This window comes from Leucoraja erinacea, chromosome 29 (genome assembly GCF_028641065.1).
Source record: "Leucoraja erinacea ecotype New England chromosome 29, Leri_hhj_1, whole genome shotgun sequence".
NCBI lineage: Eukaryota > Metazoa > Chordata > Chondrichthyes > Rajiformes > Rajidae > Leucoraja > Leucoraja erinaceus.
In genome coordinates, this window is record NC_073405.1 from 16577933 (window position 1) to 16603017 (window position 25085).

At 40.5% G+C, this 25085-nt stretch overlaps 2 protein-coding genes across 3 annotated transcripts in view; both read left to right on the forward strand.

The window, feature by feature from the left end:
- LOC129711242 (elongation factor 2) overlaps positions 1–25085 on the forward strand; it is a 523480-nt gene that overhangs the window by 209513 nt on the left and 288882 nt on the right. The window lies entirely within an intron of this gene.
- Positions 281–25085, forward strand: part of LOC129711246 (dual specificity mitogen-activated protein kinase kinase 2) — a 45820-nt gene continuing 21015 nt past the window's right edge. The window contains exons 1-4 of the mRNA XM_055658768.1: positions 281–544; positions 13537–13747; positions 15800–15946; positions 23239–23316. Coding sequence (XP_055514743.1) covers positions 453–544; positions 13537–13747; positions 15800–15946; positions 23239–23316 — 528 coding nt within the window. The 5' untranslated portion in view covers positions 281–452. The remainder of the gene's footprint in view (positions 545–13536; positions 13748–15799; positions 15947–23238; positions 23317–25085) is intronic.

A 25085-nucleotide genomic window follows, 5' to 3' on the forward strand; every position in this document is an offset into this window, starting at 1 on the left:
AACCAGACACCAACCCTACCCATAGCAACTAGGTACCATCTCTACCATAGTAACTAGACACCACCCCTCCCATAGTAACCAGAAACCACCCCTACCCATAGCAACATGGCATCACCTTTACCATAACAACCAGACACCACCCCTCCCACAGACACCAGGTACCACCCCCTCCCATGGAAATCAGAATCTCCCTTGCCTATCAATTTCCCGCAGTAACCAGGCTCATGCTCCGCCCCGTCGTCTCCCATGGCAACAGCGGTCTAGGCTCTTCGCCTGCCTTGACAGGCCGCCATGAAAGCCCCGTCGCCCCGGAAGCAGTTGACGGCGCTGCTCCTGATCTTCCCTCCGTGTGTCGGAGTCGCTACCGCCAGTGAGATTCAAATGTGAGTGAGTGAGACGGCCGGCGGATCGAACAGGGGACGAGCAGAGAAGGCTGAGAGCACACAGCGACCATGTTCGCCAAGCGGAAGGCAGTGTTGCCTGCTCTGACCATCACCACCACGGTCGGGGAAGGACTGTCCCCCACCAGAGAGGACACTGCCGAGTAAGTGGGGGCCGGGACGGGTGACTGTAGAGCGAGGGAGGAAGGGAGGAAGTAAGGAAGGGGAGACCTGGAGAGCGAGTGGGGTAGGGAATTTTTAAGCGAATGGGGGTGGGGAGGGGAGGGGACCGGAGGGGGTTGGGATGAAAGGGATGGGGGGGGGTTGTTTGGAGGGGTTTGGGTGAGAGGCGAGGACTGGCGGGATTGTGGTGAGAGAGGGGGGACAGGAGGGGTTGTGGGGTGGGGGGACTGGTGGGGTTGGGGTTTATGGGGGGGGGCTTGAGGGGTTGGGGTTAGAGCGAAGGAACTTAAAGGGTTGGGTGAGGGCGAGGGGTTGGGGTGAAAGGGGGGTGAGGGGTTGGGGTGAAAGAGGGGGGTGAGGGGTGAGAGGGGGGCGAAGTTTTGGGGTGAGGGGGGAGATAATAGGGCAGGGCGAGGGGCTGTGGTGAGAGAGGGGAGTTTGGGGTCAGAGTGGTGTGGAATGGGAGGGGTTAGGGTTAGAGAGGAGGAACTGGAGGGGTTGATGTGAGGGTGGGAAGTGGAGGACTCTGGGGGAGGGGGGAAGAACCAGTGGGATCTGGGTGGGAAGGGAGGACGAACTGGAGGGGTCTGAGTGTGGTGGGGAGGGGATGAGAGAACGGGAGGAGGTAGGAAGGGGAGGGTGAGAGCCAGGAGGGTTTGGGGGGGAAACTAGAGATCAAAGGATGGAGGGGGCCCAAGGACTGGGCATGGCAATTGGGTGATCTCCCTGCTGCCTGCACTCCATTGCAGTTTGAGCCAATTCAGCAGTATGTGAATTTTCCTTGATTCTTACCTCTAAATTTCATAGAAGTTTCTCCAAAGAGACCCATGCAAATTGTGTTTATGTGGGTCCATTAACTTTGCAGCAGTGTTTTCAAACAAATAAACATTGGCATTGAATCATATTTGTGGTGCAGATGAGTAAAAGCTTACAGGAGAGACTCGTATTGCTGATGGCTGCCATTTGGCGAGAAATAGAAAGAGGCCAATAATGTATTCTTGGAGGATAAAGTGGAAAGGTTGTTTATGGAGGGAATTTCAGAGCTTTGGACCTTGGACTCTTTGAATCACTTCCCTCTGGAAGGCGACTCTGGATTGTCAAAGCTGCCACAGCCAGACATAAAAACAGTTTTATCCACGAGTAGTTGCTCTACTCAACAGCCAAAAATCTGTAGCCTCCCTTTGATCTGGTATTTTGTTGGTTCACATGCTTGATCAATGGTGTTTTATCATTAACGTCTTATTATTATTACTGTTTAGTGCTTTCTGAGTCATTCGTAACTGTCACTGTATGTCATGTTGTTACTTGTGGGCGAGCACCAAGGCAAATTCCTTGTATGTGAATACTTGGCCAATAAACTTACTTACTTAGTGAAAGGCACAGCTCGGGGATGGAGTTATTAAAATCTTGCTTGTGCTGGATCGAGAATAGCGATAAGCAAATATATTTTGGAGCATTGTAGTTTCAGAATAGGTACAATGGTAAGGAAGGGTGAGATTATGAATAGATTTGAAAATATGCAAATGTTAAAACTGAGGCATGAGCATATTCTGGTCATTGAATGTAGGGGTTTTGATGATTTGGATTCATAAAGTAGGATGTAGGCAGCAGAGTTTTGAAAGAAGCCCCCCCCCCCCCCCCCCCCCCCCCCCCCCCCCCCCCCCCCGTTAAGAGATTAGAACTAGCATGCGGATGAATTGAGTGATGTTATGTAAGTGCTGACAGGTGTTTGTCAATGGCTGTGCATTGGTAATGTAAAACAAAGGTATGGGTGACATATCCATAGTAGATACAGTACCCTCCATAATGTTTGGGGCAAAGGCCCATCATTTATTTATTTTCCTCTGTACTCCACCATGTGAGATTTGCAATAGAAAAAACCACATGTGGTTAAAGTGCACATTGCAGATTTTATTAAAGACCATTTTTATACATTTTGGTTTCACCATGTAAAAATTACAACTGTGTTTATACATAGTCCTCCCCATTTCAGGGCATCATAATGTTTGGGACACATGGCTTCACAGGCATTTGTAATTGCTCAGATGTATTTAATTGCCTCCTTAATGCTGGTATAAGAGAGCTCTCAGCACCTAGTCTTTCCTCCAATCTTTCCATCACCTTTGGAAACTTTTATTGTTGTTTATCAACACGAGGACCAAAGTTGTGCCAATTAAAGTCAAAGAAGCCATTATGAGACTGAGAAACAAGAATAAAACTGTTAGAGACATCAGCCGAACCTTAGGCTTAACAAAGTTAACTGTTAGGAACATCATTAAGAAGAAAGAGAGATCTGGTGAGCTTACTAATCGCAAAGAAACTAGCAGGCCAAAGAAGACCGCCACAGCATATGACAGAAAAATTAGCTCTGTACTAAAGAAATATAATAAAAATCCCCAAACACATGTCCAACAGATCAGAAACACTCTTCAGGAGTGAGATGTGGATTTTTCAAAGACCACTGTCCGCAGAAGACTTCATGAACAAAAATACAGAGGCTACACTGCAAGATGCAAACCACTGGATAGCCGCAAAAATAGGACAGCCAGGTTACAGTTTGCCAAGAAGTACTTAAAAGAGAAAGCACAGTTCTGGAAAAAGGTCTTGTGGACATATGAGACGAAGATTAACATATCAGAGAGATGGCAAGACCAAAGTACGGAGGAGAGAAGGAACCATCCAAGATCCAAAACATACCACCTCTTCTGTGAAACAGGGTGGTGGGGTGTTATGGCTTGGGCATGTATGGCTGCTGAAGGTACTGGCTTACTTATCTTCATTGATGATACATCAGCTGAAGGTATTAGCATAATGAATTCTGAAGTGTATGGACACATCCTATCTGCCCAAGTTCAAACAAATGCCACAAAATGCATTGGCTGGCGGTTCATTCTACAGCAAGACAATGATCCCAAACTTACTGCTAAAGCAACAAAGGGGTTTTTCAAAGCTAAAAAAATGTCAATTCTTGAGTGGCCAAGTCAATCATACGACCTGAACCCAATTGAGCATGTCTTTTATATGCTGAAGAGAAAACTGAAGGGTTCTAGCCCCCAAAACAAGCATAAGCTAAAGATGGTTGCAATACAGGCCTGGCAGACCATCACCAGAGAAGACATCCAGCAACTGGTGATGTCCATGAATTACAGACTTCAAGCAATCATTGCATGCAAAGGATATGCAACAAAATACTAAACATGACTACTTTCATTTACATGACATTGCTATGTCCCAAGCATTATGGTGCCCTGAAATGGGGGTCTATGTATAAACACTGCTGTAATTTCTACATGGGGAAACCAAAATGTATAAAAATGGCCCTTATTAAAATCTGACAATGTGTACTTTAACCACATGTGATTTTATTTCTATTACAAATCTCAAATTGTGGAGTACAGAGGCGAATCAATAGATGATGGGTCTTTGTCCCAAACATTATGGAGGGCACTGTATTTTGCTTTGAGCTGGGGGAGGTATGGAGTCAGTGACTAGGGAATGGAGTTTGTGATGGGAATCAAAAATGGTAATTTTGTTTAATTTGTGAAAACTTCTATAATTTTCCTTTCTGAGAATCTGACAACTTAAAAATAATTAAGGAGCTGAGAGAGATGATCTCTTGACCACCGAATACTAGTGCCATGTGGAAAGTGACATGCTTTTATGTGAAATAGAAAGAGACTAAGGGGATCTACTTGAAAATAAATGGTGATATGAATGATAGAGGTGAGTGTAATCCTATTCAGTTGATTAACAGTGGTGGGAAGATGTCTGAGTTTTTGTCAAAGACTGCAGACTGGTTGATAAGGTTTAGGAGAAGTTGGTTGCCTTTGTCACATTGTACAGGATCCCATAAGTAATCTTGATGAGAGGTTTTGATTCTGGGCCAAGAGCAGAAATGTTTTAGTTCTGTTGTTTGTCCATTTGAATGAACTTCAATGTAACCAAAAGTGTTCCTGAAAAGTAGAAACATGATGAAACTAGATAATCTGTGATTAAAAGTAACCAATACTGGAGTGAAGGTTTTTACTGGGGTGATCTTTGAATGCCTTCACATGAAGAAACAGTACATTCCGAGGTTTGACTACATCTTTGTTAATCTTGAACTGTTATCTCTTGGTGAGACATCTAATTGCAGCAAGTAGATACAAGGAACTGCAGGTGCTGGTTTACAAAAAAAGGCACAATGGTGGATTAACAGTGGGTCAGGCAGTATCTCTGGAGAATATCGATAAGCGACATTTTGGGTCAGAACCCTTCTTCAGACCCGTATGAAGAAGGGTCCCCACCCAAAAAAGCACCTAGCCATGTTCTCCAGAGATGCTGCCCGACCCGCTGAGTTACTCTTGCACTTTGTGTCTTTTTTTAAAAACTGCAACTAGGCTTGTTGTTTTTACATCTCTTATGCAGACAAGAAATAAATATGAAATTATTCTTCTCAACATTTTGAGTTCAATCGTATTAGCATTTGCATTGGCCGATGTTAGTTGAGGAATGGTTCATTGTTATTGAACAGTCTGTTGAAATATTGTAGTTTTGAAGAAGTGAGGCAAAACCTTCCTCCACCTCAATAGAAGTATTACAGCAATAGAAGCATTACAGCATTGTTTCAGATTGGTTTAGTGATTGTATTCTTGCCTCAAAGACAGAATGTTGCAGGTTCAAGTGCTTTTCCAGACCTTGGCCAGTGGACGACATTTCAGTGCAGTGCGTTTGACATGTATGCTGCCACACAAGTGAGAAGTTAATAGCAAATAAGGACACAAAGTCCTGGAATAACTCAACAGATCAGGCAGTATCCGTGAAGAATATCGATGGGTGATGTTTTGGGTCAAGACCCTTCTTCAGACTGATGGCAGGGGGAGGGGGGTGGGGGAGAAGAAACCTGGAAAAGAGGAAAGGCAGGACAAAGCATGGCAGGTAATGGGTCGACACAGGCAAGATTTTTTTTTGACGGGCAGATGGTTAGAGCAAAAAAACAAAGATGATAACAGTAGGTGTGAGGCATGTTTCAAGGGTTATGGATTGTGAAGCCAGGTGAAGGAAAGTAGGGTATGCGGAGAGGGGTGGGGTGGTTGGAGAGGAGAAATAGCTGGGAGTCCAGGTGGAGCACAAGAGAGGGAAAGGGAAGGGTGGATGAGAGGGAAGTGAATGGGGGAGGAGGTTAGAGGTTACCTAAAATTGGAGAATCCAGCTATTCATATTATTGGGTTATAAGCTACCCAAGCAGAATATGGGATGCTAGCAGATTTTTTCCTATTTTTGACACTATTCTGAAGTGATCAGACAATTGCAAGATACTATAATTAATATCTGCGGACCAAAATCAGACTTAATTGTGCAATCATATCATTATATGTGATATACAATTGTTAAATTGTTTAGTGTTTGCCCATAGAGTGACAGTTCTGAAGCAAGGCTTACACAATCCTTTCGGATGTCCTCTAAAGAGTTGTGTAAATTCAACGTCCTTCTTTTCACTTATTACTGTAGATCAAAAATTGTTTTGGTGGGATTGTCACTGAGCTGCAAAGTTTACGGACATTAAATGACTTGATGCTGCTGCTGTCGTCTAGAAGCACTTGGAGGAATATGATTTCCACTTTCTATTTGAGCTAACCAATTTGAATTATAAAGAAAATCAAAAATCTGCAGATGCTGCGAAACTGGAATTAAAAACAAAAAATGCTGGAACCGTCCAGGAGGTCGGGCAGCATCTGTGGGAAGAGAAACAGTTAATGTTTCAATCTTATTCTATCATCTTATCCTTTGACATTTTACTGTATCTGTAGGATTAGTATTTGTTTAAAAAAAGTTTCTTGATGATTAGCATGGACTCAATGAGCCGAAAGGCTGGTTTGTGTGCAGTAATATTCTCATGCTCTCTGATGTGTCTAAGACTTTGTACATTTGGAAGTCCTTCGCCTGGATAATCCCGATCTTTATCTGTATTCTTTCATGAAAACTGGGTTTATAATCATTTGCCTCCATTTCATTTGTTTGTTCCCTGTCTTTTCAAAGAGCATCGGTTATCTGTCCCTGTCTTTTCAAAGAGCATCGGGAATCTGTAACTCAGTGGATAGAAAACTTCATATTTAAAAGTACATAATAAACATTTGATATATGATTCTCTGCAAGGCTACAGATGCATGTGGAAGCATGGTTAGTCTGAATAGTTTTTTATGGCCGTTAAAGACTTGATGGGCTGAATACGTTCCTATGTCGTACAACTATTTTTGTATTTATATTGGCCCTATTGAAGTTTTTTTCTCCACAATCAAAATTCTGTTGATTATTTTTCAGAAGGTTTTTTGTGCAAAGCTATTTTTGTTAATGCTTAGCAACAGTTTTTGCTGCATGTGCAGTTGATACCAGCCTGCCAATTCTTGTCACGATGATCCACACGTTTTCCAAGATTTTTTTGTTTCTCGTGAATGTTTATAAACAAAGAAATTCGTCCTTTTTTGTCAGCCTTATCGTACTCCCCAGTATGTTACATTCCCTTTGTTGCTTTGAGCAGTGATTTATTGAAGTCTGTAAACAGTGAACATTTCAAATTAAAATTGTTTTAGTTTTATGCATTTATCTGGTCTGGGCGTTGACCATCAATGTCTAAATGCTAGTTCCTCCTTTTGATTTTGTAACACAAATACTGTTTGGAAATTAAAAAAAAAACTTTTATGACTGAATATAAAAGGCTCCAATTCAGCAGGGTAGTTAGCTTCTATCCTTGGTCAGTGTTTATCCTCAATTAGTGCTTCTACTTCAGGTAATCTTGGTCATCATCACATCACTGTGGGTGCTAACTCTGTAGAATTTGACTTTTTTCATTACATTAACAACTGCAAAAATCAAAATTAATTCATTGGACAAAATGATTTAATCTCAGATTAAAGTTATGCATCACGGAAATGGGCCCTTTAGCACACCATATCCATACCAAACCAATTGCACCTATGCACATTAGGTCAGTAGCTTTTAATGCCATGAAAAGATAAATATCTGTCTAGATGCCTTAAGTGCACATTTGGCAGGGTACTCCAGATATCAACCACTTTATTTTTTTTTTAACTTTTCCATCTGAACATCCTCTCTCTCTTGCCTTAAACTGATGCCATTCAACCTCTTATTTTGAATATGGGAGGAAAAATTATGCTATCAACCCTATCTATTCCTCTCATAATCTTATATGCTTCTCGGGTTACCCCTCGATCCCCTTCCCTCCAATAAGCCCAGCCTATTAAATCTTGCCTTATCATTAAAGCTATCCAATCTAGGCAAAATCATGATGAATCTCTCCAGCAGAATTAAATCCTTCCCTTGAAATAGTGACCAGAACTGTACACAATACTTTGTGTGCTGCCAAACCAATGTTTTGTAAAGTAATAACATGATGTCCCTTCCGTCTTATCTATTTGGTTCTTATTTTGATTATACTTCAAGTTTGTTGTCACTCCTCTTGTTCTGGGTCACCTTCACTTTTAGCTTGATGAAACCTGAAAGCTCTTGGAATGTTTTGTTGTTAAAGCTGCTACAATAAAAAGCTGATAATCTGGCACCATCGGGACATTATTAATACTGGGCGTAGATTTTCCAGAGTATTGGATGTTACTTGTTTCATTACACAAATGGGCAATTTTACTTTGCATTTGTTTTACACAATAGTATTTTCCAGTGAATTTTAAAATTATAGGAAGCATAAGAGCACTCCCAATCCTGGTTACAAACCTACCCACCTTCCAAACCCCAACACCAATTCTGGCCCCTCACTCGTCACTGTAAATTGCTCCTAGTGTATAGATGAGTGGTAGGATCTGGGGATTGTTTATATGGGAACATTAAAATGGCTTTGAGTATAGTTAGCTAAAATGTATGCTTGAAGGTCAGCACATACTCACTGGACAGCAAGGTTTGTTTCCATTCTATATCTCTCTGACTTTCTGCTACAAAGAACTTTGGATGAATATTAGGATAAGAATTGGAAGAGATTTTGATGTAATGACTGGATGAGGGATGTAAGGAAGATGTTTGAAATGGCTTTGTTTGAGACATTGTGTGGAAAGCCAACACTATAAACTAAACTCAAGTGCCCATGATTATTCAGAATTCATATTGAGGATAGGAGAGAAGTGAAATTGCAGGAGAGAAAATAGCATGATCTGTGATTTTGATTGAAGTTGCCAATAGATTACTCACCACTGAGGCTATGTGAGGGAAGGAGGAAGGAACTGGATCACTTTCATGTATTTGGGGTAAATGCAAAATGTAAAACGTAATTTAACTTTTTCAGTCTAAATTAATCTTTTGACAGATGATGAGTTCCGTCTATTCTCTGTACATCTGTTGCTATATTGTCATTTGCCAATCACGCATCCAATGTGACATGTGGAGTAATGCTGGACCATAAATTGTCCAAGAAAAGGTGAGGTGACACATTCTCTCCATTCTCCAATATTCTTCATCAGATCTTTTAAAAACTTTTCTGGCATGTAATCTTAACACCATGCTTCGGTCATCTAACGATTAAAAAATTGGAGGAAAGTGAGGGAGTCAGCCATGTCAAAGACTGCACATCATTTTATTACCGACGAAGAGGGATAGATTTGTAATTGGTGACTTTGGATCAGAGTTATGTTAATTACATGGCAGGGATGGAAACCTAAAAGGTTTGGGTTTCTGTGTAAAATCAATCACCACAGCAAGTTTGAGGATGCAGGCGAGAATGAATCAGTAAGTTGGATTTTTGTGTGTAAAGACTGCCTCAAGTGTTGTATCTTTGAGAGGAAGTTGAGTGAGGGAGTCAGCAGTATTTTAAAGAAACAACTCTAACAATTTATGTGACGAAGACAATAGAACGTGAATGACCAGAGGTGAAGAGTTGGATCGTCGAGATAGGATTAATATAGTATGGCAGGGATCTTGTGAATAAAATGAGCTTGAAGAGAATATAATGGGAGATAAAATGTTAACCTATGAGCAGAGTCAGAACCTTTTGGTCAAATCGCCTATGAGTTCCTCGAATTTGTTGGCGTGGAAGGAGAAAATGTTCAAAGAGAATTTGCAGTTCAGTTATTTTTGTTTTTTGTCAGTTACCAACTTTTAACGAGTTCTGTGCTAAGATTATACTCGAGTGCCGATCTAAATTACCAATTAATGGTAACTCATCTCAAACAATACAGTGCAGGGCAGGCGAGTCATTGACTGAGATGGTAATCTCCTACTGACATTTACACTGAGTTCCCCTGTTTACCCAATGCATGGGGTTTTCCAGTGCTGAATGTTTTGAGCAGTCATTAGCTAGAGACAGTGGGATTTTTCATGATGACTTTGGCACCACTGTAGAGTTGCTGCATTACTGAGCCAGAGACCCAGGTTTGTTCCTGACTACGAGTACTGTCTATACGGGGTTTGTATGTTCTCCATGTGCCGGCTTGGGTTTTCTCCGGGTGCTCCAGTTTCCACCCACATTCCAAAGACTAGCAGGTTTGTAGGTTAATTGGCTTGTGTAAATTGCCCATAGTGTGTAGGATGTGAAACTGGGATAATATAGAACTAGTGTACGGATGATCATTGGTCAGTGCGGACTGGATCGTTTGAAGGGCCTGTTTCAACACTGTATCTCTAAACTAAACTATTTCCTTTCCTCGCCTGTAAATCATTTGTCTGTCAAAGCTTGGAATTAAATATCTGTTTCAAAATTCTGATGTCAGGTATGTGAAGGATGTGGCCTGCATGGGCGGAAATCACTTTTAAATCATTTGGGGGGGGGGGAAACACACAATGAGGCCTGACATCTGGGACGGGTTGGCAACCTACAGCCCACGGGCCGGATTCAGCCCGTAACCCGAAATCATCCGGTCCGCAGGCTTCTTTTTCAATTCGTTTTCGCGAACTGTAGTCAGTCCCGGGGCACGTAGGCGACCTGGGTGCTACAGCCAGACCTGGGTCAAGCGAGCTGACCTGGGAACTACAGCCAGACCTGGGGAAAGCGAGCTGACCTGGGAACTACAGCCAGACCTGGGGAAAGCGAGCTGACCTGGGAACTGCAGCCAGTCCCGGGGCACGCAGGCGACCTGGGCGCTACAGCCAGTCCCGGGGCAGGCGACCTGACCTGACCTGGGCTTGCAAGCGACCTGGGAACTACAGATCCTTTGGCCCACCATGTCCGCGCCAACCATCAATCACCCCACACACTCGCACCATCTGACACACTTGGGACAATTTACAATTTACCAAAGCACTTAACCTACAAAACTGCACGTCTTTGGAGTGTGGGGTAAGCGAGCCGACCTGGTTCAGTCTTAGAAAGATTAATGCAAATGCTTCTCAATTGACCAGTGATATCTCACTATCTTACACAAGTTGCAACCTATGTGACAAACCAAATTATATTTTGTTTGCTCCAAATTATTTGTGAAATGTTGCCTTCGCTTTGGCTCTCTTTCACCACATTATTGTCAGTCCTTTTGTGGCCACGGTTGCAAATGCTGATGCAGAGAAAGATATTCAACAAGATGATTTGAATCGGTCTTCTGGTGATTATACCAGACCAATTTCTGAGAAGCGTGTTCATCAGTGGTCAAAAGACAGGAAAGTTATTTTGTCTGTGAAGTGTCACAATTCTCCCCCCCCCCCCCCCATCTGCCTTTTCCAGAGCCCTGCAAATTATCTTCAACATACTTGCCCAGCTCCCTTGTCTGCAGTAGATTCCATTCACCCCATATGCTAGAGGGGCTTAAATTTCGTCAGTGTTTGATTTGTGATTCGCAGTTGGGATTCTATTATGTTTGTGTCAAATAGACTCCACTGCCTCTCAATAAAAGGAGCAGTGAGGAAACTACCATCCCATAGGTGTGGCTGAATCTATGGCAAATTCTAAACATGCCTACTCCATCAAGCATTGAGTGCTAAATAAATGCAAGTAGGAACCTCAACTGAATGAATGTCAATTTTATTAGAAAGCAAAAAGCAGTTGCAAATAATATTAAAAAAACTATAGTGGAAACACCCATCAAGTCAGGCAATATCTCTGGAAAGAAAAAATGTTTTTGTTTCAGGTCAGAGATGTAATGGTGTATTCAAATTAAACACTTCAAAATGGATTATTAACTAGTCTCTCACTGCACAATAAATCTATCCATGGACAGCCATAATTTCACCAGCCTTTTTTCCTTCAATAACTTAGTATAGCATTTTGCAATTTGAAATTCTCCCAGAATCTAGTACATGATCCTTGGTTTAAATTTTCACTTTTCACTCATTGAGGTTTAATGTTTCATCTTTTAGTTAAAACTCACACATCATAATCTCAACATCATGATGGCTTTCATAAATGTAGGAGGAAATTGTTTTTCAAAAGAAATCCTCACCCAGAAACTTGCTATCAGATTATTACTAATTATTGTGTTGTATAATTGGTGCTCCACTCCCCTTCCTGCTGGACATATACAGGAAGAGATGTATCAGCAGAGCCATCTCCATCATTAAAGACCCTTACCACCCATCGCATGACATTTTCTCCATCCTGCCATCTGGGAAGAGGTACAGGAGCATTAGCTGCAAAACCAGCAGGATGCTCCTCAGCTTCTTCCCACAGGCTATAAGACTGCTAAATGGACTTTGCCCCCTGCCAAGTATCGCGCACAAACCCCCAACCTGGACACACTGCAGCAGAGCCACTGTTGTGCCGCTGCCGGTCGGAACGCCTGTTGAATGTTTAGTAGAGTGTTAAATTTGTTCATGATACATGTATTTTTTATTTCTATTTATTTTTCATGCACACTGAATGGACACTGGTTGAGAAACGTTTTTTTGTTTCCTCTGGGTATGCGAATACTCAGGAAATGACAATAAAGATATACAATACAATATACAATACAATACAATACAATAACCACAAATGGCCAATACTGTTTTAAGAAAGGAAGTGCTGCAATTGTACAAAAGAACATTGCTATTACAAGACTACTTGACTAATATGAGCATCGAAAATTCCTATTTTAAAAGATTATTGATTTCAAATGACCGTATAAACAAATGACCAAATTAAACAAGTGTGCAAGCCAGAAGGTTGTTCAATGATAAATGAGGAGAAAAAAAAAGTTCATACACAAATTGGCATGGACAATAAATACCAACATCACTAATGATACCTTTATCCTGTGAATTTATTTTTTAACAAAGTAAACCAGTGTACTTTTTGACAAATTGTCTTGTGAAACTACAATTGAGAAATATTAAAAATGGGTTTGAGAGCTAAACATTATGGGGAATAGGTTATTGAGCTGTTTGCAGAGAAGGTAAGTAATTTTCTAAAATTACAATTGCCACAAAAAGGTGTGTACAAATTTTCCTTTTCAGCAAACAGGCTTGTCGATAAATATAGATGTGCTTAACTTGTTTGCCTTTAACAAGATAGCAATTTCCTGTGCCTAGTGTGTACTGGTAAGATAACACTGACGTGCAATACGGTTTGAAGAGTAGACTCAGAATGAACTATGGCTAATGTAGATCTAAAAAAATTGGTTTCAGAAAAAGGAAGTTCAGTAAATACAGTGGCTTGTTAAGTGACCATTGGAATAAATTGGCCACTTCAAAGGCACCCGAGTATGGCTTTGGTTATAACTTGATGTCGTCCTGCACTACAACATATATTTACCTCGGGGTCTATGATGGAATTTATTGGTCCCGGAAGAAACAATTCCAGCTTTGAATTATCATCTTGAAAGTAAAGGACTGAACATGAAAAGATGAAATGAATCACTTTCCTCCATGGCAAACAAGCTCTTGACCATATAAAACAAGCATTCTCCCTTGTTTGAGGAGTTAAATCTAAATCATGACTGAATTCTATAACCAGTGGGTGGGTTGAGGCAAATTTTGGTACTGATTTGAAGAGTGGATATGTGAAATTTGTCGGCTACTCAGGACCAAGCAGGATCATTATTTTAATGGACAAAGTTATTTTGTGTTCTAGAGCTAACCTAGAAGCCCTACAAAAGAAGTTGGAAGAACTTGAACTTGATGAGCAGCAGAAAAATAGACTTGAAGCCTTTCTTACACAGAAGGCCAAAGTTGGTGAATTGAAAGATGATGACTTTGATAAGATCTGTGAGTTGGGTGCTGGTAACGGTGGTGTTGTCACCAAAGTACGTCATAAGCCATCGGGACTTATCATGGCAAGAAAGGTAAGCTATTATTACCAGAATATGTAGCTGCAACTTAGAATTCAGAACTTTGACAAAAAAATCAAGCATTGCCATGCCTAAGCACAGAAGGAAGTTTCAAAACTGGCACAAATTAAGTTATTTGATAACATTGACCTCAACAAATTATTTGAATGAATCTTGTTCTCTGTCTAATGAAATAATTGTATCGGAAACAATATGGTGCCATTTACATTATCCCAGCAAATATTCTTTAAGCGGCTCACTATATTGCACGCTGCATCAGAGTTGGGAAAATGGAATGCAAGCCAGTGAGTGTTTTGCCACAAATGGAAAATAAAGTGCCCTCTTAAATGTTTGGAACAAAGACCCATAATTTATTTATTTGCCTCTGTGCTCCACAATTTGAGATTTGTAATAGAAAAAAATCACATGTGTTTAAAGTGCACATTGTCAGATTTTAACAAAGGTCATTTTTATACATTTTAGTTCCTCCATGTAGAAATTACAGCAGTGTTGATACATACTTCCCCCTCATTTGTTTGGGACAGCAATGTCATGTAAATGAAAGTACAATGTTGCATATCTGCATGCAATGACTGCTTGAAGTCTGCGATACATGGACATCATCAGTTGCTGGGTGTCTTCTCTGGTGATGCTCTGCCAGGCCTGTATCACAGCCATCTTCAGCGTATGCTTCTTTTAGGAGCCAGTCCCCTTCAGTTTTCTCTTTAGCATATAAAAGGCATGTTCAATTGGGTTCAGGTCATGTGATTGACTTGGCCACTCAAGAATTTACCAATTTTTAGCTTTGAAAAACTCCTTTGTTGCTTTAGCGGTATGTTTGGGATCATTGTCTTGCTGTAGAATGAACCGTCGGACAATGAGTTTTAAGGCATTTGTTTGAACTTGAGCAGATAGGATGTGTCTATACACTTCAGAATTCATTATGCTACTACCATCAGCAATTTTATCATCAATGAAGATAAGTGAGCCAGTACCCTCAGCAGCCATACATGCCCAGGCCATAACACCTCCACCACCGTGTTTCACAAATGAGGTGGTATGCTTTGGATCTTGGGCAGTTCCCTCTCTCCTCCATACTTTGCTCTTGTATCACTCTGATATGTTAATCTTCGTATCATCTGTCCACAAGATCTTGTTCCAGAACTGTGGTTGCACTTTTGGGTACTTCTTGGCAAACTGTAACCTGACCATCCTATTTTTGTGGCTAACCGCTGGTTTACATCTTGCAGTGTAGCCTCTGTATATCAGTTTATGGGGTATTCTGCGGACAGTGGTCATTGACAAATCCACCTGGTCTGTCGGACAGGCGTTTGGGGAGTTTTCTTTATTATAGCGAGAATTCTTCTGTGGAGGTCTTCCTTGGCCTGCCAGTCCCTTTGCGATTAGGTAAGCTCACCAATGCTCTCTTTCTTCTTAATGATGTTCCAACTGTTGATTTTGGTAAGCCTAAGGTTTGTCTCAAACAGTTTTATTCCTGTTTCTCAGTCCCATAATCTCTTATTTGTCTTTCATTGGCACAACTTCGGTCCTCATGTTGATCAACAGCAAAAATGTTTCCAAAGGTGCTGGAAATACTGCAGGAAAGACTCGGTGCTGGGAGCTTTCTTATACCTGCATTAAGGAGGCAATTAAACATGCCTGATTAATTACATACGCCTGTAAAGACATGTGTCCCAAACATTATGGTGTCCCGAAATGGGGGGGGACTATGTATAAACACAGCTGTAATTTCTACATGATGAAACCAAAATGTATAAAATGGCCTTTAATAAAATCTGACAATGTGCACTTTAACCACATGTGACTTTTTTCTAATCCATATCTCAAATTGTGAGTACAGATGCAAATAAATAAAAGATGTCTTTGTCCCAAACGTTATGGAGAGCACTGTGGATCAGAAATCTGAAAAAATGTGAAATATAGCCAGGAATCTGGTTTTTAGAAAAATTGTAAAAGTCAGTATGATTCAAATGCAAAATATTATAGAAACCTTTAAAAATCTATAAATTCAGGTGATCATCAGAATCTTATTTTCCATTTCTCTAGCTTATTCACTTGGAAATAAAGCCTGCCATTCGCAATCAGATCATCAGAGAACTCCAGGTCCTTCACGAATGTAACTCTCCGTATATTGTGGGTTTCTATGGGGCATTTTACAGTGATGGTGAAATCAGTATATGCATGGAGCACATGGTAAGTGTTAAATGGGTAAATAGTCTTGGTGGATTTTTCCATTTAAAGTTTCAATATTGGAGTAAATGTATTGGCCTTTTCAGGGTATAAACCAGAGAGCTATTTAAAGGCTTTTTGAAAGGGGATGGAAGAATGTTTATAAACCCAGCTTGTATATTTATTTAATTCATTTTCCAGGATGTGGGTAGTGGGTAGGTTATGGATTTAGGAAATCCTGTTGAAGTGGCCTAGACAAGTAATTCCTGCACATTTTACAGACAGTTTGCAATTAAGTGGGCCACCTTATTTGTACGGATTTGAGTTTATAGAGTGTTGCTGGAGCTGCATGCAATCAAACAGTTGGAGAATATTATTTTGTGCTCCTGATTTATGCTTTGATGATAAATAATGCCTCCTGATTTACAATGCTAGAGAGGTGTGAAGTACGAGGTGAGTCAGTTTGTAGGATATGCAGTCTCTGACCTGCTTCTGTGTAAACTAAATATAAACATTTTTTATTCTGCTTAAATATAAAGGCTTATTATTCTGTTTAAATCAATTCTTTATCAAGGTAATGGATGCTTATACTTAAATGTATTTGAAAATCTTAACGTATTGTCAATGTTATGACTGTTCAATCTATGTTGATTTTCATCTTGTGTTTCTTTTTCTTGTGGATCAAGTCTTATTTTCAATGATAGACATAAAATGCTGGATTAACTCAGCGGGTCGAGCAACATCTCTAGAGAAAATGGATTGGTGATGTTTTGGGTTGGGTCCCTTCTTCAGACTCTTGTTTTCAATCTCTGTATTCTCTACTTGTGATTCATCAATCCTAATTGCACTATAAAGGGCATTTAACCCAATAATGTGTAAGACAAACCATTTATCTAATGAAAGATTCTTGTCTGCCTGCAGACATCAACTTTTCACAGTTTGCCCCCCTGTTGCTATAAGCTTTTTCCTGCGGATTTTATGATATGGATGACATAATCCCGTACTTTATTTTGATATCTGGCAGTTCTGTTGTGGACAATGTAATGTGCTGATCAGTCCAAGTGAAAATAGCTGCAAAGGCTGGAAATTTGAAATAAAACCTAAAGGTGCTGTTAATACTCAGTTTTGAAAAAAAGTTTATGATCTGAAACAGTAATTCTGTTTCTCTCTCTGTGGATGCTGTATTTTTGTTTCTCTTTTAGATCTGATTTTTTGAGTTTGATGATTCAGTACACTGAATGTATCCTAGTAAACATAGATTAGGTATGTGAGATTGCAGTGAAGGGATCTGAGTCAGTTTAAAAATACACCATGGAAACAGGCCCTTCAGCACACTGAGTCCATGCTGATTATCGATCAGCAGTTCATACATGTACTGATCGACTCGCAACATTTTGCAAGCAAAAAAAAGGCTTGTTATTGCCTTCCCTAAGCGTCCTGTTGGGCAGCCAAACATCTTGGGTCCAAGTCCATAATTCTCTGAAAGCATACGGAATGCTTGCCTTCATAATAATAATAATAATAATGTTTATTTATATAGCACTTTTCAACAAAACCAATATTTGAACCAAAGTGCTTTACAGAGATTGATTAAATTAATTGAACAGATCAAATGTCAATAAATCCATACAAAACAAAAAAGAGAAAGAGAAAAAGAAAAAGAAAAAAAAAGAAAGAAAAAAAGACACAGAACAGTACACTATAGAAATCAACATGAAACGTCCCCCCACAGCAGAATTCACTGTGAGGGAAGGCACTAAAAATATCCAGTTCTCCCCCTCATAGTCCACCCGAGGTCGGGGCCTATATCTGGTCTCCTCAGCCAACCCGGTGTTTTCAGGCCCTCTTGCCGTTCATTGGTCGAAGCATTGAGTATAAGAGTCGGGAGGTTGTGGTGCAGCTTTATAAGACTTTGGTTAGGCCATCTTTTGAGTATTGCACGCAGTTCTGGTAGTCCCAATACAGGAAGAATATGGAGACTTTGGAAAGGGTGCAGCGGAGGTTTACCAGAATAATGCATGATGTAGATTGTGGATGATCAACCATGATCACATTGAATGGCGGTGCTGGCTCAAAGGGGCGAATGGCCTACTCCTGCACCTATTGTCTATTGCCTAGAAGGTATTAGCTACTAGGAGAGGTTGGACATTTTTGGATTTTCTTTCCCTGGATCGCCAGAGTATAAAAAAAAATATGAGAGGCATAGAGTGGGAAGCAGCACTGTATCTATACCTTAGCATTTATACCTTATGTTCCTGCAGTTTTCTAATACTCTAGTTGTCTGGTATCTCTCTGCTGCTGTTTCTCCAAGAATGTCTGCATTGGAGATGGCAACACACAGCATTTCAGTTATAGTGCTGAAGCTCTGTCAACCATGTTCTGTTAGAAGCAGAACATGTATCGGAAAGGTTTAGAGGGGCCAAAAGTGGGTAAATTTGACTAACTTAGATGGGGCATCTTGGTTGGTATGGATGAGTTGGGACAAAGGGCCTGTTACCCTTGAGATCCACAACTCAGAACCTTGTCCTTGGCTAATTCTTTTCACTCTGATATCAGGGGAGCATTGGACACAAAGTTTATAGGATCAGGCAATATCCAGGCTAAAGACTTTCACTCCAGAACTAGCTGTTCCTATTGCCAAGCTCTTCAGTACATTATACATTCAGTATTTTATATATAAGTAATGTCTACAAACCTTTGCTGCTTGATGTAATAAGTGCCTGATCCCAGTTGATAGTGGCTATCACAAGGGGAGGTATTTGCCTAAAGTAAAGGAGAGTGGAAAGGGTTTAAAACCACATTTATTCTTGGTGTAGGATTGCATTTTCACGCTTGAAAAAGGCCGGAAAATAGAAAAGACTGAAAGCCAGTTCTGCCAAGATTAAATAATTGGAGAGGCTGCCATCTAGAGGTGTATAAGCATGTAAAGCAGCATTTTTTCACGATCAGACATTGTGGGAGAGGTTTGTGTAGGAAGGAACTACAGTTGCTGGTTTAAACCAAAGATAGACACAAAAAGCTGGAGTAACTCAGGGGGATAGGCAGCATCCAAGATGCGGACTCTTGTACATCAGTGAGACCAAACGGAGATTGGGAGATCGTTTCGCTAAATACCTTTGCTCAGTCCGCCTGAACCTACCTGATCTCCCGATTGCTAAATACTTTAATTCTCCTTCCCATTCCCACTCTGATCTTTCTGTCCTAGGTCTCCTCCATTGTCACTGAGGCTAAACACAATTGGAGGAACAGTATCTCATATTTCGCTTGAGCGGCTTACAGCCCAGTGGTATGAATATTGATTTCACTAACTTCAAGTAACCCTGGCATTCCCCCTCTCTCTCAAACCCTCCCTACCCAAGTTACACCAGCTTCTCGTTTTCACCCAACAAACAGCTAACAATGGCCTGTTTCCTTTATCATTGTTACTTTTTTGCATATCTTTCATTAATTGTTCTCTATATCTCTCTCTACATCATTGTCTATATCTCTCGTTTCCCTTTTCCCTAACTAGTCTGAAGAAGGGCCTCGACCCGAAACGTCACCCATTCCTTCCCTCTAGAGATACTGCCTGTCCTGCGGAGTTAACCATATAACCATATAACAATTACAGCACGGAAACAGGCCATCTCGGCCCTACAAATCCGTGCCGAACAACTTTCTTCCCTTAGTCCCACCTGCCTGCACTCGTACCATAACCTTCCATTCCCTTCTCATCCATATGCCTATCCAATTTATTTTTAAATTATACCAACGACCTTGCCTCCACCACTTCCACTGGAAGTTTATTCCACATCGCCACCACTCTCTGAGTAAAGAAGTTCCCCCTCATGTTACCCCTAAACTTCTGTCCCTTAATTCTCTAGTTACTCCAGCTTTTTGTGTCAATTGAGGGATAGGTTGATCTTTTTGTGTACTTTTGTCATAGGAATCCCATGAACCTTTGTCACATTTATCCTGGTGTACTGTTGTGATAAATAGTTAATTGTACTGATCTCTGGTCCTGTCTATGCTGTTGCTGTCTTGCTGTTATTTGTTTTTTTTTAATATTGCAAACCAAGATTGGAGTTCTACCTTACATTTCTTTTAAGCTTACAATTGTTGTCAAGGCAATTTTAAGCAATGATTTCAAATATAGAATCTTTTTTCCTCCCTTAGAATTATTTTGCAAAGTAGCATTATTCCATATGAGCTGCTAACAACTAAGTCAGTGGTGCTCACAATTTGTGAAACTGTAAACCGAAAGAGAGAGAGCCACGTGTGTGCATAAATGCACGCCTTTGTTAATTGATTTATAGGATGTATTTTATAACTTTGCCATCATTTTGATGTATGGCTAACTTTCTAAAACCTAAGCTCCGTTAATTTGGATTCTATGCTTGAGATAGCAATTTGAAAAGATTTGTTGTGTGGAGAAAAGTAGATTTTGTCAGTTGCTTTCAATCCTTGATTTTTCAAATTAAGTAATTGAATTATCACCAAATATGTTTGCCTCCACTACTGAACTCAGAAGAAAATAGTTTCCATCCCTCTTTAAAGATCCGCTTTTCTCTTTGCATTTCATATTTTACTTTGCGTTCGGTATGCTTGAGTTTGTACATACCTGTTGAATGGTAACACCCACCCACTTGGAATGTACCTGAATGTAGTAGAATTATAATTGTTATTTGAATTGATGCCCTGGTGTTGGCAGTGTATTATGGGAAATGTAGTATAAATGCTCTAATCACAAACAGCACCGAAATAATCCCGCCGAGTCCCCACTGACCATCAATCTCCTATGTTTGCACTATTCTGCCCAAGCCTATTTTCCTTGCATTCCCATCAACTCCCCACCCATCCACAGATTTTATCCAATACCTACATACAGGGAGCAATTTACAGTGGCAGATTAAACTACCAATCCACATGATTTTGTGGTGTGGGCAGGAACTGGAGCACCTCGAAGAAACAATACGATCAGAGTGTGCAGACAGTAAATGTTTCATTCCAATACAGAAATTAGTTCTTTAAGAGCCATAAACTGTATATTAAATAGCCACGCACTGCTTGAGCAGAGATCTGAGTATCTCCGCTCTAAGGGTTGGAACGTGACATTGCATTGTTGAATTAACATTTGAGTTGCACATGAAACAAATGTAGCATTGTATGTGAATATTCTTGTAGAACTCGCCATCTCAACAAGGTCTCAGCACATAAAGTAACTTTCTTTACAAGGATAATATCAGCACTAGGTAACATCTTTTCCAATAAAGAATAACATTACTGTACATACTTGGCAAACCCCAGTTTGTCAAGCTGAATGCTGTTCAAGTTGTTTAGAATGAGCATTCTTCTTGGTTAATTTAATTTAGATATGTAGATTGTTAATAGCAATTAGAAAGAACCAGTTTAACAATTTGCCATTTTAACCCTTTAAATTCATTAGATTTCTTTACAGAATAATTGCCATAGTCCCTTTTACTTGAGTGCACTTTGTCTTTAACAAATCTTTTATAGCTCTCCATTTTCAATCCAGTTTTCAGTATCTATTAATCTACATGGTTAAACCAAAATGTATAAAAATGGCCTTTATTAAATTGTGTCAAGTTGGGAAAAGGGGAAGTACAATGGGATCTGGGGGTCCTTGTTCATCAGTCAATGAAAGTAAGCAAAGGTACACAAAAATGCTGGAGAAACTCAGCGGGTGCAGCAGCATCTATGGAGCGAAGGAAATGGGTAACGTTTCGGGCCGAAACCCTTCTTCAGAATGAAAGTAAGCATGCAGGTACAGCAGGCAGTGAAGAAAGCGAATGGCATGTTGGCCTTCATGACAAGAGGAGTTGAGTATAGGAGCTAAGAGGTCCTTCTGCAGTTGTACAGGGCCCTAGTGAGACCGCACCTCGAGTATTGTGTGCAGTTTTGGTCTCCTAATTTGAGGAAGGACATTCTTGCTATTGAGGGAGTGCAGCATAGGTTTACAAGGTTAATTCCCGGGATGGCGGGACTGTCATAAGCTGAGAGAATGGAGCGGCTGGGCTTGTATACTCTGGAATTTAGAAGGATGAGAGGGGTTTTATTGAAACATATAAGATTACAAAGGGTTTGGACATGCTAGAGGCAGGAACCATGTTCCCGATGTTGGGGGAGTCCAGAACCAGTGGCCACAGTTTAAGAATAAGGGGTAAGCCATTTAGAATGGAGATGAGGAAACCACACAGAGAGTTGTGAGTGTGGAATTCTCTGCCTCAGAGGGTGGTGGAGGCCGGTTCTCTGGATACTTACAGGAGTGAGCTAGATAGGGCTCTTAAAGATAGCGGAGTCAGGGGATATGGGGAGAAGGCAGGAACGGGGTACTGATTGGGGATGATCATCCATGATCACATTGAATGGCGGTGCTGGCTCATAGGGCCGAATGGCCTACACCTGCACCTATTGTCTATTGTTGCTTGTGGTGTTCCAGGGAGTTACACAAATAGTAAAGACAAGTGGAAAATTAACATTGAAGCATTGCATGATTGGGAACTAACATGGGTCAGCGAGGATGGCAGATGGGTGACTGGGCTTCGGTGTCAATTTGAAAACCAGCAGAATGTTGGATAACCTTAAGTTTATTGCATTAGAATTAGGTGATCAATGTGGAGGGCTTTTAATAATCTGGAGGCTCAGAATATATGATTAGTGTTTCACCGATAGATGAACTTGGGCAAGGGAAGAGTTGGACAAGATTGAGGGTATGAAGATACGAGGTCCAAAACACAATGTGTGGTCAAATATGAGACCAAGGCTGCGAACCTTCTGATATTCCTGGCATCATTCTGAAACTGAGCGATGAACACTTGCTAAAAGCGACTGATTTTAGTTTAGAGAGAGAGAGAGCTTGGGAGCAGGCCCTTTGGCCCACTGAATCCACGCTGACCATCGATCATCTGCTCACACTAGTTCTATGTTGTCTGACTTTCTCATCTGCTCCCTACATACGAGTGGGGGAATTTAGAGGCCAATTAACCTACAAACCCGCACTTCTTTGGAATGTTGGAGGAAACCAGAGCATCCGAAGGCAACCATAGCGCCTGGGGAAAAAAAATTCACGTGATCACTGGGCAAACGTGCAAACTCCACACACTTAGCACAAGAAGTTAGGATCAAAACCTGTCTCAGCTGCTGTGAGGCACCAGTTCTGCCAGCTGCGCCACTGTGCTGCCCTTATATCCTTAAGTTTATTGCAGTGAAATTAGACTGGAGGGATCAGACAGTTGATAGTTTCTCAGTATTTAGTAAGGCAAAGGAAAGCTGTTTTCTAAATCATTTGATTTTTCTTCTTTCCATGTCTTGTTCAGGATGGTGGTTCTCTGGACCAGGTGCTGAAAGAAGCGAGGAGAATTCCAGAGGAAATCTTAGGAAAAGTCAGCATAGCAGTAAGTAATATGGAGTTAGAAGTATGATATGACCTGATATGTATTTAAAGTGAGAAACTATCTAATTCTAATCTATAATACATTGAAATTTGCTTTCTTTAACATGAAAAAATTGACATTTTGCCTAATGATTAGCTTCCAAATAAACAACTTTCTCTTTACGTAATAATAGCTGGTTTAAGATTTCTCTGAAAATACAAGTTATTTTGTTGCCCTTCATTCTTCTGCGCTATAGACCTTTCTCTGTAATCCTATGCACCTTTTAAACAAACCTCTGGAGCGTGAGATGAATGAAGCTTTATATATAGAATTCTTCACCTCTGACCAGAGTAGAGCACCTGCTCCACTTGGAGATGATGAGATAGGCATTTTGCTGTGGTGTATTTCTATCTTGTCACCTGAGTATGGACCATTTAATGGAAGCTATCTGTTTTGTGGACATCAGCAGGTTCCTGATTTTTTTTCAACGGGTCGGGCAGCATCCCTGAAGGACATGGATAGGCAACCTGGCTGAAGAAGGGTCCCGACTGGAACGTTTCCTATCCATGTCCTCCACAGTTGCTACCTGACCCGCTGAGTTACTCTAACACTGTGTTCTGCGCAAGATTCCAGGATCTGCAGTTCCTTGTGTCACTAAGGGCTATCTATCTATAGCTTCTATTTCCAACCAGTTTACATGGAGCTGCTCCAACCTTTCTTACGTACTTCAGGAACTAACTAAAGTAAATTTAAACCAGTATAAATTGTTAACACTCAGTGTCGCAGTGACTCAGTTCCACACTGCTGACTATATTTAGACAACGTGATCAGAATTATAAATTTGATTTTGAAATAAATAACTCGGTATAATATTTGATGTTGTGCTTATCTTCAGATCTGTAGCAAACATTTCTTGTTCGTTACACATTAAAGTTGCTTAATTTGCTTTAGTATACACTCTACTGTGGTACATGCAGTTGGGTCTTTTACAGCTTTGAAATGAGGATAACTGGCAATAATAAATGTTATGGTGGGTGCTGGGGGTTGTTATCTATTCCTTGCACTGTCCCTTCTTGATGCACCTGCTAGCTTAAGCTACTGTCTTCTTGAACAATGGTTTAAACATTGAAATATCGCATTTTCTGATTTCATCCTGGTTTAACAACTTGAATACAGTTACAATGAGTTGAGTGTAACCTACAGAATGTGGAATAAACTGGTGACTAGCTAGAATTTGTGGTAAACAATTCTGTGGCCTTGTATCCAAAGACTGTCCCTTTTGGGTGTTCCCAGAAAAGGGCTGCAATCGATAAAATGTTAAAGAGTTTGTACTTCAGAGCTTTTATGTTTTAGGATAAATTCCAGAATACAGATTTCCTGATAGTTATGCGTGGAAGTAAATATTCTTTTGCAACAAAGAATGAATACCAAATTTAATCCTACATCAATTATTTACAACTATCTTAGTAATAATCAATTTTCATCTGTTAAAATGTGAAGAATTTACATTATCATGAATTTCCAGGAAAATATCTTATTACTAAAATAATAAACCACCCGAATAGACCCATCATCAAACTTGTTCAGTGTCCCAATATGAAATCTGTGTGAATTCCATTTTTTTTTTTAAAGTACCAAGCTATCAGGTTTGTGGAAAAAACCCATAAATAAGCATGACAGAAACTCTACGATGTAATCCCCCATTCTAATGCTCGTAGTTCATGAAACATTGAGTTTCACTCTGAACACTGGAATTTTTTGGAATACATTCCCTTGTTTTGTCATTCAGT